Consider the following 18,685-nt stretch of genomic DNA (forward strand, 5'->3'; position numbering starts at 1 on the left):
TGTATATAATTTTATACTACAATATTTTATTTACAGATCCTACATCTTTACCTCGAAAACGTAAATCTGGAATTAAATTAAAGCTTAATAAACTTAGAGCTAAACAGAGAAAGAAAAAAAAGGATTCTGTTTCTAGCATAGAAGAAAGTGAAGGAAAATATGATCAATTTGAAACCAATGTTATTGGAATAGAAAATGAGTAAATTATGTTACATAATTATATATATATAAGATTTGGTAAATAAATAGCATTTTATAAATACCTACAAATAAAGTTTATTCATAAATGTACAGAGTTTGTATGCCAAATGTCTATTAATAAATATGTTTACATCATTAATTAACTGATACTGTAATTACAAATTAAACAGAATGTAAAATATAATTGATTTCTTTTGAAAAATGAGTGCAGGAAAAGTGCAGCGACGAAACACATTTTAATATTCATGAACGCTTAATAAATACTTTTAATACATGTATAACATGTATATATAATTAGTGTAACAACTTTTGTATTACATTGCAAGAAATAATTAAGTGCCTTTGAAAAATTCTGATCACAGTTCCTCAATAATATTTAAATTTATATAAATTTTATATTCGATATAAAATATTCCTTTTTTTTGTAATCCAAATGAATGCTTTAATGCTGATAGGGAGCTAATTCACATAAATAATATAAAATAAAACGTTCAACGATTACTTTTCCTTTGTTTTCTTTTTGTTTTAACTCGTGTTTCGTCTAAGCTGCAAGAGAAAGGGATAAAACAGGTGCTGATGACGCGAATTATTCATTCACGAGGCCTTTAAAGGCGTATGTTCGGATTGGTATTGGCCACGTAGTTCAAAAGTTCTTCGGAGTCCTCGCAGACGAATGGTTTCTGGTGATAGCAAGCCACATCGTGCCAGCTGATTCCATCCTTGTAGACGTTGTTTAGGATGGACATGCAGGACTCACTGGTGCCATTTATGTCGAATTCAGCGTTGTCCGGTTGTCTGACCTTCTTGTGTCCAGTTTGAGACCATGGATTGAAGGACCAACCTTCGGGGATTTGATTTGTTGGCGCCATCTTCTTTCTGTTGGCTGACCAGAACCAACCATAGAGGGCTTTGGGTTCGAGATCACGACGATTCTCGCAGCCTTTGAAGTCGCAGAGACGTCCAGATGTCCAGATGTAAGGAACATCGTCTATGAAAAAATAATAATTTATTAATTTTCATGAAAGAAATGATTAATACATAACTTTATTATACAGACTATGCAATTCTCTGGTATATGTTTTTTCTGATAGGTAAGGAGCCGTAATCTTTTCCCGGAGGAGACTAATATTTAAGTGAAATCTATACTGTGAAAACTAAAAATTATGGTATAATATTTTGCGAACTTTTTTTTTATTTGCAGTTTAAGTATATTCCAAGTATAATGAAATATTGAAAATTTTGCATTATTTTTCTAGAATCTTATAATTTTAGTCATAGATTTACGGCTTTTGTAAAAAAGTACTTCTTTCAAAATTTCTGCTTAAATTTTCTACAGGTTAGAAAACAACATAATTTATAAAAGGTTTCCGCCTTTCTCATCCAAAGGACAACCTTCGAAAAAATAATCGCACTTTAATATCGGTAGAAATGTTAACATAGAGTTTCAGATCATATTACTTCGTGGCAAGGGACATATGCGGTCGAAATGATTGATGCGTTCCGTGATGCAACTATGTATGTATATAAGAAGATGAGATTTCTCAGCCTCAACCCACTTAAAGATCCTTCGTTTTGCCTTGAAGATTCTGTTGTTAACTCGTTAACTCGGAGATTCTAACTTCTCGACAACGAATGGAAATTGTATCTGCACTTGCGAAAGCAATTAGTTGTATGCAAATGAGCCACAAATAAATTTCAACGCGCGCGCGCGCGCGCGCGTGTGTGTGTGCATTAAATGAATCTTTTTATTGATTCAAATATTTCATCTGTGATAGGATAATTGACCACAACTAATAGATTAATAGATGATCATTAAATTTTCTCGATCCCTCTTTCTTGTTTCTCAAAATATATGATTGAATAAAAAAAAGGGGGAACTATTATATGATATTGATGTAATACTTTTTTACAGACATGTTTACTATAAAATTTAAATATTTTGTTCTTGTTTTTTAAAAATTTAAAAAAAAAAGAGGAGAATAATTTTAACTACGGTGAAGTTAATTTATGCATTTATAGAAAACTTTGAAGCACAACAAATATCCAGAATACGTATAACATACAAAGATATACAAAATAGCTAGAATAAAATATTTACTACAATATTTAGTCGACGATACAAATCTCTATTTAAATTCTGTTTCTTTAACTATCTCCGCAAGAGACACGAATTTACATAAACATACTCAGTCCACATAATAATAAACCTTTATGGTTTGTTGAATAACCAATAGACTCTTTTCGTCCTCGTTCTGTGAAATATCCGTTCGATCAAAATATGTATTTTCACGACATTGTTCTTGTAATAAGTAACCATAAAACTGATTAGTCTTTCACTTTCTTCAATCGTTAGGAAACACTATGGCCGAAGACGCGATGTTACAAGCCACTTAACGCGAAGTCGGAGAAGCATCGTCTCACGGCAATGGATCATTTGTTTCGAAATTTCTATGCTATCTAGCCGGCTAAAGAACGAAAGCTACGCTGGGTAATAAATTGTAAACGATCCTGACTGCTTCTGTGTTCATTGGTACCGATTTTATCTCCGTGGTTGTAGAACTTTCTAAGCCTGACGCTAAAGAAATGGATTTATTCTTTCTTACGCGTTTCTGCCGACACGTAAAATTTAATAACTATGTACATACCGTTGTATGAGATTATTATTAGGTATACCTATCGTTTAACTTAACTACCGATTATTGCTCAAATTCGTGTAATTGGCGGTGGTATTCGTTTCTTGAATCCATCCATACTGTTTTAAGGCGAACTATGTTGAAACTCGTTACTGGATCCTATAATTTATTTCGTGCAAGCAATTGTTAATCATTTTTGTCAAAATGATTTAGCTGAACGCGAAAATGAACGAAGTCAAAACGATGGTAGCTAAAACAAAAGGAAAAGTAAAATTGTCTGCTCTAAAATAGATCAATTAGCAGGTTCGTTATATGAAAACCACAAGAGAGAACATAAGTACGCGTTTAGCTCTAAAATAAAATAAAATGTACGAGTTATTTAGGTTTAAGAAGAGTATAAAAAATTCCTTGTTGCTGTACGTGACCTTTTGCCTGAACTTTATCCTAAAGTTTCTCTCAAAGTATTAAAAATTTTGTTTACATAAAGTATAAGAATTTTATTTGACACATAAAAGTTCGGAGATCGTAGTAGAAAGGAAAACGTAAGTACATTTGTTGATTTTCTGATTTTAATGTTACTCCGTGACTAGATAATAGGAGTTTAATATAACAAATTTGAAAAGGGAAGCAATCTATCAAATGCAGACTCTTTTGGAAATAGCCGATAAGCTAGCACGACCAAACATATTGTTTCATATCTTCAAAGTGTTCGTGAGGGTTTCAAAATTTTCTAATCGAGTTCGAACCTATTCGTAATATATTTGATTTTATCTTCGTTTCAGACGTGACATACGAGAATTGCTGTAATATACTTGAACTTTGCATAGCTTCTTCTTCCTCACGTTCCTGCGAATACGCGTGAAAGGATCAGAAACGTTACGAAATGAAAATCACGCGAAAGAGTGACAACAAAGAAAAAAAGCCAGAGAGAAGAGAAGAGAAGAGAAGAGAAGAGAAGAGAAGAATTAATAGCAATGCAATTAGGATATATATTGAATCCGTACGAAAGCGAAGGTAAACGCGTTTCGTGTTCACGCGTGAATCGTTCGCGAAACGTGCCTGTGCATCATGCGTTAATGAATCATTTTTATTCTTGTAATCGTTGCCTCGAGATTATTCAACTGATTGAATGGAACACCTCGCTATTCCTCATGAATAAATAAGTACACGTCGATAGAAATTTTTCTTCTGCGAATCGATCTTGCTCGAATCATAGCGAAAGAAATCTTTTGAAAAGTCGGCTCGAATACGAAGAAATTCCAACTTAGCTTCGAAATGAATTTTTATTTTATTTGTAACGTTTCTTCCTTCTCTTTTCTCTGTATGAATATTAACGACGTTTCAATTGTACATATATAGGTGTGTATATATTGTATAATAACGTACATATAATAACTATACATATATGTACATAATTATTAAACTGCAGATTCATTTATAGGAGATTTAAAGGTGCAGAAATGCATATAAATACATAAAATACCTAAAATATAATATTCGAAGGCGATATTTAGCAAGTAAAACGATTTTTCAACCAAATTTCATTTCTTAAATTCTATTTATAAAAGTACGAATTTCCACGAATATCCGCAATTTAATAATCGTCAACGATCATGATTTAGAATAGTGGAACACCTGACTTCATCTTTTTATTCTAAGCTTTACCTTACGTCTTCTATTTTATAAAATATTTCAAGAATTTGTCTTACTTATCTTCTACTCGCCAAGTATCTCAAGAATTAAAACCGCTTACTTTGTTGAATGAGTCTGAAGATTAAGTTGTTCTCGTCTTGAGTTTCCATCGACACAAGGTCCATGCAGTACTCTCTGCAGATGTTCCTAGCGTCTAACCAATCCACCCTCTGGTTTGCGTGAGCCGGAACGTGCCCGCTGTAGAAATAATTGTGCCCTCTGTAGTTGAATTCTCTCGGTCCTGCGAATTGGAAATAGAAAATTAATCCCCCGAATGAAAGACAAAGGTTCGTGAAGAGATCGGCTTTTATCAATTCTCATCAGATTTTCCCAGGCGACACATAAGTGTGGTAATCTCGTACGATAAATTCTAGCACTTTACGGTATCTCGACGCTTCGTTACGATCCTCTTATCAAAAAACAAAAAAAAAAAAAAAGATATGAAGAGATGCCAAGAATTTTCTCCATACTTTTTGTTAGTTGTGTTTGATAGATCAAGACTTGACTACATAGAGTTGCGGATTCTTCTTCGAGAAGAAACAGAGGAAGAGAGAGAAAAAAGGAAATCGTTCACGATATTCAATTATGTTTGTCGTGTATAATGTATATAAACAGCGTGGATCTGTAATCGGAGAATGTGATTATCGTCCGGTTAAATGCCAATGGTTTTACAATTTTTCACGTTACACGTTGATTATGCAGGAATGCCTCTCTCGTCCACGATTTACGACGTGCGTCTCATTATGAGAGTCTAACGTTCTGATTGCGAAAGGGTTGCTCGTATTCAACGGTAATATTACAGGCTGTTGCCTATTTCATCTATGTTCTTTCTCGAGTATCATCGATATTCTAATGTTCTTAAATTAACCAATCCGTGATCTCTACGAAAAATAATCAAGGCTTTCCACCAATACAATAACCAACCAACTAATAATATTAATGTGTCGACAAGTCATATTCGGATTTCTTTTCCATAGATTTACGAGTTATCGCGTCTATTGGTAGGCAGATCGACTGTAGTTAACTCGTATAATTTGTAAAATGTGATGTATAATTTTATCAATTTTATTACCACGTCTGTCATCGTTTTTCGAAGGAATTTATCATCATCGATTATTTATAACTCGCGACTCGTAAAGTTTTGCTAATCGTGTTACATTACACGCATAGAGCAAGAGGGCTGGGAAACTTCTTCGGAAACAATTTTCTCTTTTTTTTTTTTCGCAATTTAAGTATTCGCTTAAGTACATCGTTTATCTTGAATATCACGTAAAATCCTATAATTTAGCTATAAAAGTCGAAGAGCGTTTACCTGAAAAAGTCACTAGACCTCGTCGAATTATTGCCAAGACTAATATCCTAAATCCTAGCTATTAAAATCGATTATGTCAGAACCTGTTATTTCAGAAGTTGCAGACACACCATAGACCAGTGCGTATGTGTTATTACGTATTTACTACGCGTTTCATCGCCTGTAACGCTGCAAGGAGAGGCATGATCGATGCGCGTGAACACGGCTCCTCTTCACCGACGTGTAATCCTGTGTAATCTCATTGTTGCAAAAATAGCCGTTGAACGAGAAGAACGAAAGGGAAAGATAAGAAAAAAAAAAAAAGAAGAATTAACTTAAATTGCATGTTCCTTCTGACATATCACGGAAAAGAAAAATCTCACGGTGAATGTCATGTGGCTAGTTTCTACTGAATGATTCCCAAGCAGGAATCAATCGGTTGTTACATTGGGAATCGAGGCTACGACGCGTTCCCCTTTCAGAAACGAACGATGATTCTAATACCTCCGTTAGAATGTCGATTGCCTTAACGTCAAAATGGTGTTGCGAGTTTCGACAAGAAGTTTCTACAAGGAGATCATGATCATCAGTGACGTCGACGAGGATAGTCAAATAAACGTAGCAGCTATCCTTGAACATTTGGCATTTAATAATTCGTGGTTCCTGAGATTCTTGCTTGACCGTAGGAAACATGGGTTTTTAATTGTCGATCAACTTTCGAAACGTGTAGCTTCTTCGTAGAGATATAGATTTTGTGAAATTATTATATTATAAACGAACGCATTATTGAACATTTGGTATTTAGTATTTCTTGGTTTTTAAGATTCTTGTTTAGTTTCAGAGATGGCTCTTTCTATGTTTCGTGTATTCTTTTCTTTTTGGTGAAATTACTACTATTTTATTTACTATATGCTATATTTATATTATATTTATTATACTATATTTACTATACATTACAAAGAAGAAGAACTATATATTACAAAGAAGAAGAGAAGAAGCCCTCCATTCATTCTAAGTTATATCGAACGAAAGGAGACAATTATTTCCAGCGTCAGAGTATGAGTAATAGATATGTTAATTAGATGCCTTTATAATCACCCATCTGTAATAAGCATATTTTTAAATTCAAATATTTTCTCATCTCGTGACAGTTCGAAAGATGTATCATTTGTATTTACGTAATTTCAGGGAATTTCGTATAACTTAATTGAGTAACTAGAAATATTTTAACGACGAAACTTGTATTACGCGAATCGTTAATAAAACTTGGATTTCACCGAATTGATTTACATAGTTTAATAATTTGAGCGTATTACTCGGATTTAATTGGATTCTAAAGAAATCTTAATTCGGCTGATGTTATGCTGCGAGAAGATTAAAAATACCACATGTAGAATTTCAGACGAGAGTTACAAATCAGCAAGGAAATATCGAATTTTAAAGACATCTTGCCTCCAGTTTCCCTTTTTTCACGCGATTTTCCTACGCTAAGTTGTGCGATGAATGTTGCTAACAACGAACGTAAAAACAATTACGATATCGTATACGATCAAGTCTATTGTACGTTTCATAATATTCGAGAAATTATTTCCGCTATTTGTAACTCGAGTTTTCCTTCCTTTTAGTTTCCCAATGGCAATGAATTTGTTTCATCTATGGACAATCGAAAGAAACGTTCACCTTTGTACATTTTATTATCGTCTCTATTATCTTGACGAGTTTTCCGCCTACCAACACGTTTTCCTGTGTCCGCGTTTAAATTCCAATTACTTTGATTACATCAATCGATATCCATCGAATAGACAAATTTTATTAATAATTATTTGTTGACCGAGATTAACTTCTTTGGAAGAACTGATAAAAGTACTTGGCATCATAATTATCGAATACATGTAGATACGTCATGTAACAAAATTAAAAATTATTCTATATAAAACGAATTAAATTATCAGAATCTTTGATAACGAACCTGTTACTTAGTCTAAAGCAATTAGTAAGAATACTAACAAATAAAATGATAATATTCAACACCGACATATGTATAAAGCCGCGAAACGATGATAAAACAAAGGTTAAACAAAAGTGACATTAAACAAAGTGCATTTCACAAGTTGTATTTCCTTGTTTTTATACGATCGTGTGTTTGCATCTGATAGACGTTTACGAGAAAAAAAAATCGATCTCCCTCTTCGTCTTTCTTCGGTTTTCTCCTGTACTCGCAATTAACGATCGTTATATCACCGTTCATTAAACATTTATGCGCCTTTAGAAACACTCGCACGTTTCACCATTGTGTCAAGGAACTTCTGACGATAATCGTTTGAATCATCCGCGCAATTCTGTTGTTTTCGAGTCTACTAACGGTGTTTCTGCAGCATCAGTTATATATAAAGAATCTATTCCTAAGAATATAAGATTGTAAAGAATGTGCCAATAAAATATTGTAATTCGTAATTTGAATTTGTTGTCTTCGTTCGTTACTATCGATAATAATATTCAATATCATTCAGTGTTATTAATAATTTCTTTTCGTAAACTGATGTAACAAAGGCTCTATGATAAAATATCTTTTTCGTTGGGCTAATTATATATCAAATTACTTTGTTCTTCCGAACGTATTACATATGAATTCTTAAAAAATCCGGGATATCGCTTCTGATCTCATTTTTAATATTACAAGCCTATTTTCCAAACATCTTATTTAAGATATAATTTTTGAAATTCTGTCTCCTTTATTACGTATTAAAAAGATCATTATTTCAAACGCAAGAAGCGGCTTGTACAACGTTTCATTCATTGTCTAAGGCTAAGCACCTTAATGCATTAACATCGCCGTCATTACCATCATCAGTCGAATAGTAACTCACGAAATTAATTATGACCTTTCTACGGTAAAAATGCATGTGAGAACGAATGGTCTTGCTGAGTAGAGTTGGACGTTAGTTGTTCAAAGATAATAACTCTGAAACACAATGTTAATTCGTGTAATAGTGAATCGCAATGGTAGATTGGGAAAGATCTAATGATTGATGAACGTAATCTTTCATACCAAGTGAAGTTAATCAGAATACTACAGCAGTATACTGTTCATACATTGAGAGAAAAATGTAAAGCCGGAACTTCGTTCTAAGGCAATAGGCGAGAAGTGTGCGTAATAAATAACAAATAAATAATACTATTCTAAAGAGTTCAGAATTGAAAATATCCATCGTGAGATTTTCACGAGAGCGTTAATTAAATGTTTGCGTAAAATAATAATTAAAAGAAACAGAAGACGCAAGGAAATCTTGTTCCCAAATTTTGCACTATTTTTATATCTTTTTTTGATAAATCTTTGAAATGCTAAAATTTCTAAGCTATTACAAAATGTACGAATTACGTTAAAAAATATTTATCGTTATTCGCAGCACATGCGGCTATCCGTTTAATAATAGAAAACAAATTTATCTCATTTGATTGTCAATCACACGCAAGTAAATAGCCAATTTAGGGCGGAGAAAGCGGAATTTATTAATCGAGGGACAGTAGAAATCTGTTATTTTTTACGCCTACTTCCGTCGTGACTTATCGATCATATTTGCATGCCAAGTCTTTTGTTCGACTCCAGTACGATTTACGTTGCTCTTCAAACAGGTATATTTTCCTTTTACCTATATAAAAACTTGTATCTATTTAATTTCGCTCTCTCTTTTTTTTTTGATCAGATAACAGCAACGAAGAAGATAATATTTTCAAAAAATACTAAAAAATATGTTTTAATGCAATAAATTTAAATAAAGGAGACGATATTGTACACGGTTCGTCTGTATCCGTCGAATTTTATCTTGCGTAACGTTTAGAATTCGCAATAATTGCATCAGATCAAACACGATTCAACATAGCTATTTCAAAATAACATTTAAACGATCGGTAACATCTACGATTTCATGACAAGCTATACACGACTAACTGTGTTATTTGCCTCCTTCAGAATATTCATCCGTGGGATTAAAGAAAGAAAAAAAAAAAAAAAAGAAAAATGACGAAAGAATAATATGAATGACAGCAAGAGGCTTCTTGTAAGATTTTTAAAGTGGTTCTTGACACACGAGGAACTCCAATGGAATGGAAAGCTCTCACTTTCACGTGTCACGACCTGCACGTGTTTCACGGCAGAGTCACCCAAACGTTTCCAGAAACGTATAATTTATGCCAATGAAATGGTTAATATTTACGGATCGTATTTGAGCGTGACGCGCACATGTGTCTGCCATCTCTTGAAAAGGAGAAAAGAAAGCACGTTGGACACGCGTTGTTTTCAAATAAACGTACTTAATGAATTCGATACGAAGGACTTTACGCGTATAGCGAATATTTTATATTTATGATTTTACAGTTGTTAATGAAACAGTCGAACGAATTTTGCAATTTTTCTAGAAGAAGAAAATTGACACCGAGTCAGAAAAGGCTCGGGGATACTCAATTTTTATAAACAAAAATAAATTCGCGAAATCTGTATAAGATAACGAAAAGGTATAATATTCTTATAACGATTCTTTGTAAATGACTTTGTGAAGAAAATACGAACGAAGAACGAAGAGTTAGAAGGAGATTTGAAAAATGAATTTTGGAAATGTTAGTCAACTGAAATGCAAGTAGGATGTATAAAACTGTACTAGTAAAAAATTTCTAATTGTAAAAATGCAAATTTTTACCGAAGAATTTCAATTTATTTATGGAGAAGGTATCGTACTAAACGGTAGATTAACTTGTCATCCAAACAATATTCTAATATTTTAGATTTAATATTTCAACACATTGTTAACTATGAATTAAAGATTTTCATAATCTATGCGCAATCGAATCTCATAAATAAGTGGTGAACATTGGATATAGAAGTTGTTTTGATCGAAGGTGCGAGGAAAACGAAAGCCAAGCCGGAGGTGAAACTTTTTCTTGATAATTCGACTTAATGGGTGGAGATTACTTGAGATTCGATTCGTTCAGCGACAGAGAATAACAGATTTTCTTTTTCTTCAGTTTCTTCTGCAGCTATAACCAATCGGACGTGTAACTTTGTTCGAAAATAAATTGATAAACGATGCGTGCAATACGACATTGTAATTTATCATGGCTGCTGCTGTATTATTTATTCGATCGGACACGCTGTTATTTGGGGTTGAATAAAGGTCGAATAAAGGTCAAACTTTTGTGCTCCTTGAAAATATTACGTAAATGTATAAAGTTACTGTTTTGTTATACTTTGTATGATAAACAATAATTCTATAAAAATAGTACTTTCTTTTATATTTATAATCTTATAATTGTTATATTCGCATCGATATAAAAATCTAACGTAGCTTTAAAAATTAACGTACGCATGGAACATTAAAAATTTCGAAACTTTCGTGCAAGGAGAAAAAGTATGTACGAAATATTGAAAATTTGGAAACTTTCTAGAAAAGAAATTTTTATTCGTGAAATATCGAAAATATTGAAATCTTTGTATAAAAGGACTTACAGCGACTAGAAAAAGTTATTCGTTTCTTGCAAAAGTATAAAATAACAGAGACTTTGTATCTTTGTGAGCAACTTTTAAGATAATCAGCTTCGTCGATGAGAAAAAATAGAAATATCCCACGTGAATTCGCCGAATTGGACGTTTTACTGGAAACCAGGATCAGCGTGAAGAAAGACGTGAACTATCGTTAAAGAGCGGTCATTATACGCGGGCATAACGAGCAACGGTGAAATTATCTTTGTGGCATGTTGTTGTTTCGTTTCGCAACAATTCTTGACATTTTCATAGCGGCAGAGCATCGGCCTTTTGTGAGCTTGTCAGTTGGACAATCTTACCAGCTACAATATTACGACACCTGATTGGTCAGCCGCACTGTCATAAGATAATTTAACGACAATTTGTTAGCCATGGACCAGTAATGTTTCATAATTCTGATCAAGGACCATTTTAATCATCAGACTCCTCGGTTGAGTTTAACGATTCAACTTTTAATTTCCAGCCCGATTAAAGGGCATTTTATACTGTAAGAGCAATGTACAGAGACTTATAAATTAAAAATTTGTTATATTCGGTAAGAATGACAATTTCTTATAGGGGCACGATTGTTATGTGTGTTATGTCCTTTTTTCTCTTTTAAAAATTACTTCATACGCTTGTTTTTACTTTTTGTTTTAATTAAAAATTTATGGTCGCATGCAACATCTAAAATTATCAATAACCACTGCGAGAATAGCTTTGTTTCTTTAAAAAAAAATGTGTTATACGTGTTATATTGACTACATACTTTAAAAATTGTTAGTATCGAATCTACCAAATCAGCCAAAATGTCTGACTGAAGAGTGTATGTTTTTGGAATTATTAAAAAGATGCAAGTAACGTTAAGTTTCGTTAATTATTAATCAATATTAAATTCTCAGAGCTAAATGACCTATTGTTCGAGATGATTTCATCGATTTAGCACGTGAATCGAGTTTCTTATTGTTACTAACTTGGAAAGTGGATGCAACTGTAGATAATCGAACATTCCAGTCGAACATTATTATAATCCAACATTACGACACTAATACCTTTCGCGTGATTATATACCGTGGAAATAGGATTACTACGAAATTTCGATCGATATGATCATAAGGGAATAATAACAACCAACACTCGTCAAATTAGTCTGTTTGTAGTAAAGTATTTCTAATGTTAAATAATGTGTATTGGAAATGATTATTTAATCAACCAAGGTAACTCGACACGAAGATGCTGACTCGACGTTTTTAACATTGTACTTGAGGCGTATTAAAATGGTAATAAAATAGAAATTAAATAAAGTGAACATTTTTACGTAATAACGATAAAAATATATACACGGTGCCGATATGCGTACTTTGACAATATTTAAATGTTAATATATACATAGATGCATAGATAATTTGCATTATCTGTTACATCCAATCAAGAGTAAGTGTCAGTGATCATACAGATGAAAAGTTGTAGCAAATTTTATGTCCCATAAAAATTGCCAGTTGACGAGATATAACTGACCTCCTTGTAAATGTGTGTATCTATATATATATAAGTAAGCAATGGAGATTGAGATGGAGAAAGTGGATTGTATATTCTCCAAACAGATTTTTCATTCGAGATAAAAAAAAAAGACGAGATGTACATTCCACTTTCGTTCCTGCTGGTTATCTTTGAAACAGATTACTAGGAACAGTAAAACATAAATTTCTATATGACATTGAAAGATCGTTTCAATGAGTAAAATCTGCGTGACAAATCATATATTTTTTTTTTTAGAAATCATTATTTAATATTCTCTTGCTAAGTAATAACTGTGAATGACAATAAGTAATAATATTCGGTTGTTATTAACTATCAAGAAACTTACGTTATTATTGTTATATTTTTGTCAATAAATAGGGAGCACATAAAGCGGATAGGCCTCAAGTTGCAATCATAAAAAGATTATGACAAATGTATAATTGCATATAAAACACGCAATTTATAAAAGTTTCCTAAAATTGTTCTCATCAAGTGATTTAGGATAATGTATAAATTGTAAAAAACGGATTACCGGTAGCTGATGTTTTGCATTGAACAAATAATTTGCGGGAAACTAGTCAAAACAAAGCCGACGAAACATCCTGTTCAAGATTATGCAACTAGTCCGTCGCGTCGGCTCTTGTTGACCCCGAATCGGTATCTCTCCCTTAACTTCGTTTCGTTACACGTCCTCTCGCTAATTATCGCGGCGCGATTGCGAGACGTCTGCCGGTTTCTTGATTTTGTATCCTAACCGTGAGAAAGTGCATCGAACGCAAACGAAAGGAGACGAAACGCTACTCTCGCATTGTACGATCTGTTCACGAGTTACCAACCAACTACAGGCTTACCTGCGCTAGACCTTGTCTGAATAAAGTCCCAATGATTCTAAATAATTTCAAATGAGGGAGATGTACCTAAATTATGAGAAAGTCTTTACAGATCAGTAACTTATGAATTTTTAGGATATCTATACTTTTATGAGGGATTATTTGTAAAGAGAAAGAAATTTATTACGTACGTACATATCGTAAAAGTTGCATTAAAAATGACGATTCGAAGTTAACTCATTATGGATTAAGTAGTGAAATAGCGAATAAAAAATATATAGACGTAATATTAATGTACAGTAATAATCTGAAGGTGCACAAATTTTCACGCTTGAAAATGAAATATTGTGTTAACGTAACGTTGGTCTTTAATGAGTTAAGATAAAAATATGTAAATAACAAATATTTGTTATTGTACTGTGTGTATACGTCTAATATATTAGTAAATTTGTATTATATTCATATCTCAAATGAAAGCAAGTATTAATTACATATAGACAAATATGGTTAGGTTAACCTTTAGGTGGATGTACATAGCGTTAAAATAAAAAAAGAAAGTTAATTATCCAGGTATTATAATCAGAAGAGAATAATCTGATATACACATGTTTGCACAATAGACGATTGCTGTTTTAGGTTGAAAAATATACGATCGTCAGATTGCGCGAGAGTTTTGTCGGCATGTATCGGGCCGGTTTAACCTCAATTTCTTTTAGTTGCCGGAGAACGTGCCGGGGCATCTAAATGCCCCGGATTCACGGAAGAGGATTGTGTTTTGTCCGTCGTTAACATTGTCGCGGATATGTTTTGAAATCGTGATGAGAAATGGTAAACTTTGAGACAATGATCAATACAATTAAAATGAAATTGTATGATGTCCAAAGAATTTTTTTAGCTTGTCATTCGGAATTTAGAATTTTTCTTTATTTCCATATCCTTTTCTAGTACATTTAGAGTTTGTTTGACGAATAAATTGACTTTTATGTTATGTTTCAGTAGTTTCATTTTAAAATTTGACTTATAATTAGAAACTAAGCTTCAAAGAGATTTATTCATACAAAATATCAAGAAAAAATATGATCCTAGCGTTTTAGCTACAAAGAGAGCCGAAAGTTCAAAACGAAAAATTTACTCACGGTTTGCACATTTCTGCGGTACAGGAAGAGACAGGAATCTTCCTGGTCTGTTGCTTTGTGGCCGAATTTCGTTTATTGCTGGTTGGGCGTACACTAACGCCGCGAAGAATAACACGGCCAGCGGCGCCAACATCATCTGAGAAACAAATTAACAATTGAAAAAGCAATAAATTAAACAAAGATTAATATACACTGCCTATAAAATTACTTTTAAGAAATATAATTGTACTAGCACTTTCATTTTAATTTACTTATTGAAGACGCTAATTAAAAAACTACAATCGAAATAATTTGGAATATAATTTTGGAAGCAAAGGGGACGATCTATATAAATAATAATTATATCATCTATATAAATAATAAACAACATAACAGACAAAGATTAAAGAAATCTATTACAAAATGACGAAAAGTGTTCCAAAATTACATATTCCATAAAGTAATTCAAACCCTTTAATTTCTTATGCAAATTGAAATCAGAATCTCTTAATACATACTACATACTACTTCAACAGAAACATCTTCGTATACATCAATGACAACAGGATGATCTATCGCACCATCTTTCAATTCAACATTCAAGCCAACCAGCATCAATATGATCTTATAAGATCGAAGGATCGAAGCGATGGAAAGTTAATTATAATTTTAAAACACCTTGTCATAACATATACAATTGTCGTTCACATCGTGACCAAAAACCGGTGAGAGTTTTGTTGGTTAAAAGTGATACGAAGATAAGGTCGTGACTCCGTATATACCTATTAATACCTATGTTTAGTTTCTATAAGTCAACAAAGAGAGTTTCACTCGGGGAGTGCCAATTTTGTTGAAAGCCGAACATTTTGCACGTGACTTTTTTACGGATAGATAGTAGTATCGCCACTGTCTTACGTGCCAACTGTTACATGTAGTGATCCGGTAATTGGCGGGGACTTTTTCGTTGTAAGCCTGGCTAACGACCGAACGTTCCCTTGTACGGTCGAACGTAATGATTTTCGACGCGTCGAGAGTCGCTTCATCGCTTCCTCCAAGAAAAATGAGATAACGCGTGAAGCAAGAATCTTCTTATGTAATAGGGGATAAAAGAAATTGCACAATTGATGTAAAATTCGCAAAAAGCGAATTGAAGACTGTAGTTTGTATACGATTCTTGTAGTTCGTATTGCGATGGATCATTTAGAAACTAGATAAAGGAAAAAATCAAATTTTTATAGAGATATTCTTACGTATCAATTCTTCCTGTTTATTATTTTGACTTTAACAAAGTGACGTATAATTAAATGCATATAATTCATTAATTTATATATTCAGCTTATCATAAGACCCTGTTATATTTTTTTTCACTGTTGCACTAATACTATTAATGTTAATATTAATAGTAGGTATTAAAGACAGACTAAATTTTCTTTTTATCATTATTTACGAATAATTTTGATCAATGATCTTTATCATTTAACAGAACAAATAGATTATACGTTATAGTATTCATTGATAATTTTTGGATAAAAAGTAAAAAGTACAAAACTTTCTTGTTTATATCAAAGATATAAACCATAAAACAACCATATACTCATTTCTACCTAAATAATATTAATAATCAGATTTGTTACCTTTTTCCTTTTTATCGTTATTGCATTTTCCCAGAAGATTATATAGTCTGGATACAATGAAAAATCTCCATTCATTCATAAAAATTTATTTTCTTAAATGTTACTTTTAAATATATTAATGCTTTACTAACTACAATAGAATTGGAATTTCTCCTTTTAAACGTCATCAAATAATCTTGCATTTTTATTTCACCTTAATTTTACTTTAAAAACATTAAACACTTAAAATGTTATTATTCAAAAAGACCTTATTTTTGTCTATGCAAACGTTTCAAGCAACTTCCATAAAAATCCAATCGAACAAGAACTTACAACCTATACACGAAACCATTACCATCCTCATTGAATTAATTTATCGGTAGTATTCGTCACGCAGAAGCGTGCATTATTCAAGCCTGCGATACTCTACGAGATGTAGGTACATACGTACATACATATATACATATATTACATATTCAGTTTGTTGCACTTTTTCTATTTTTATTTTTTCCCGCTTTCGTTTAGCACTTTGCGATTGGTATTCCGTAGATGACTTTAAAAAAATCGTGAGAACTGGAATTCCAAAAAATGAAAGGAAAATAAAACGATACGGGCTCACGCACAGGTATACGTATACATTGTTTTTCTTTTCCTTTTCTGATCATTTCGAAACACTCACCTTGTCTCACTTGTTTTTCTTTTTCCGGTTTATTTCTCGGATTAAAACGGGATGGACGACGAGATCGACGATTAAAGAAACGTGCTCACTGATAGGGTTATGAAGAGACAGGCACCTTCACCGTCGATTATATAGAAATAGTCCCCACCATCTCGTAGATTCATCCCACCCAGGGCTACAAGGACCCATCAAGACTCTTCTCAGCTCGACCTTAGTCATAATTGGCTTAATAATCGAGGGTTAGGTTTTTCGTGATTTTCACGTGCTTTTTGTCGTGTTTATTGTTCGAGAAGGTAGGTTATAATTGAAACATATCTTTTCAAATACGTTTATGTTAATATATGTTTTCTTTGTTTTTCTGGTGTCAGTAAGTTGGAGTGGATCGGTATTGGTAATTGGTATTCGTGTAACCCGGAAGTCTGAACGCATAGTTTCTACCAGCTATTTGAACGGTATTTGTTAAGAGAATATGTCGATACAGGTTACAGGTAAGAGAGAATACATTAATTTTAGAGATACATTTTTGGTTATGATTATATTTGTAGTTTCAATGGTAGATAAATTTAAAGCTAGACTGCACGAAGAAATTAATTTTAATAGAATGTATATGAAAAATGTTAAAGTACTTTTTATCTTATGTTCCAAAATGCTTTTTTCTTTAATATCCTTGTTAGTCACATAAATCATTGAAATGGACAAAAAATACTATTTATCTACAATTCAAAATCTTGAGAATGATATTCATGAGACATAAAACGTGACAATATCCAATTTCTTTATGTCTCACCTTTTTAATGAACAAGTTAAAGTTAATAGTCTTTTTATTAACATTGCCGAGACAGTTAACGTTGTAACTAAAGTAATATTTATTCGATGTCTCTAAATTTGTTTATATTGTAATGTTTAATGCGTTGTTAGGGTTATTTTAGACAATTGTAAAATTTACTAGGACAAACAACAAGATTAATATTTCTGTGGTTTCCTGGCCATTGGTTAGGCGCGAGTCGATAATTGACTCTCGACCCAGAAGAAACGTATTTTCCCTACATTCCATCACATTTACAAGTAAATGCATTTTCGCTTGTTCGCGTAAATATTCTATGTAACATGCAAACATCGCCTGAAAGCTTTCCTTTTCGCTTAAGTCGTCATATTATCCGTGAAAAATACGCGATAGATTGCTCTTTGTTTCGCTTCATGTGTGAATTTGAGTTGTTTCTGAGTTGAATTTGATTTGCTTCGAAGAAAGTTGAACCGATGAAAAAACATGTAGGAAGCAATGAATAATAGATGATTTGGATACCTGACAATTTACGGATATTTATGTAACATAGCACACCTTTTTGTCCATTCAGAAAAAAGCATTGTGTAAATTTTCCCAAATTTTTTATAATTAAAAATATTTTATTAAGAAATATTTGAATGATATTGTGATAATCTTCACAAATTTTCTTTACTTTACAATTGAAATTTCTAAAATGATTTTAACGTAGCTAGATATATATATAGGTTTCTTCTTTTATTTAACATCTCTGCGATGAATAATAAAATAGAACCATATTAATCTTATGTAAGATTGGATCTGATTAATTTTT

The 18,685-nt window shown here is 32.4% G+C and overlaps 2 protein-coding genes across 3 annotated transcripts in view; one reads left to right on the plus strand and one right to left on the minus strand.

The window, feature by feature from the left end:
* LOC122573178 (general transcription factor 3C polypeptide 5) overlaps positions 1-262 on the plus strand; it is a 29,265-nt gene extending 29,003 nt beyond the window's left edge. For both annotated transcript variants that reach the window (XM_043739227.1, XM_043739226.1), the window contains one exon: positions 37-262. In XM_043739227.1, the coding sequence (XP_043595162.1) occupies positions 37-203 (167 nt within the window). In that variant the 3' untranslated portion in view covers positions 204-262. The remainder of the gene's footprint in view (positions 1-36) is intronic.
* LOC122573181 lies at positions 261-17,214 on the minus strand. Its single transcript, XM_043739230.1, has 4 exons — positions 17,091-17,214; positions 14,820-14,955; positions 4,588-4,767; positions 261-1,189 (listed from the first exon to the last, which is right to left on the minus strand). The coding sequence occupies exons 2-4, from the start codon at positions 14,953-14,955 to the stop codon at positions 807-809; spliced, it is 699 nt and encodes a 232-aa protein (XP_043595165.1). The 5' UTR covers positions 17,091-17,214; the 3' UTR covers positions 261-806.
* Positions 17,215-18,685: the final 1,471 nt, after the last annotated feature.

This window comes from Bombus pyrosoma, linkage group LG11, assembly GCF_014825855.1.
Source record: "Bombus pyrosoma isolate SC7728 linkage group LG11, ASM1482585v1, whole genome shotgun sequence".
In the NCBI taxonomy this organism is placed as follows: Eukaryota; Metazoa; Arthropoda; class Insecta; order Hymenoptera; family Apidae; genus Bombus; species Bombus pyrosoma.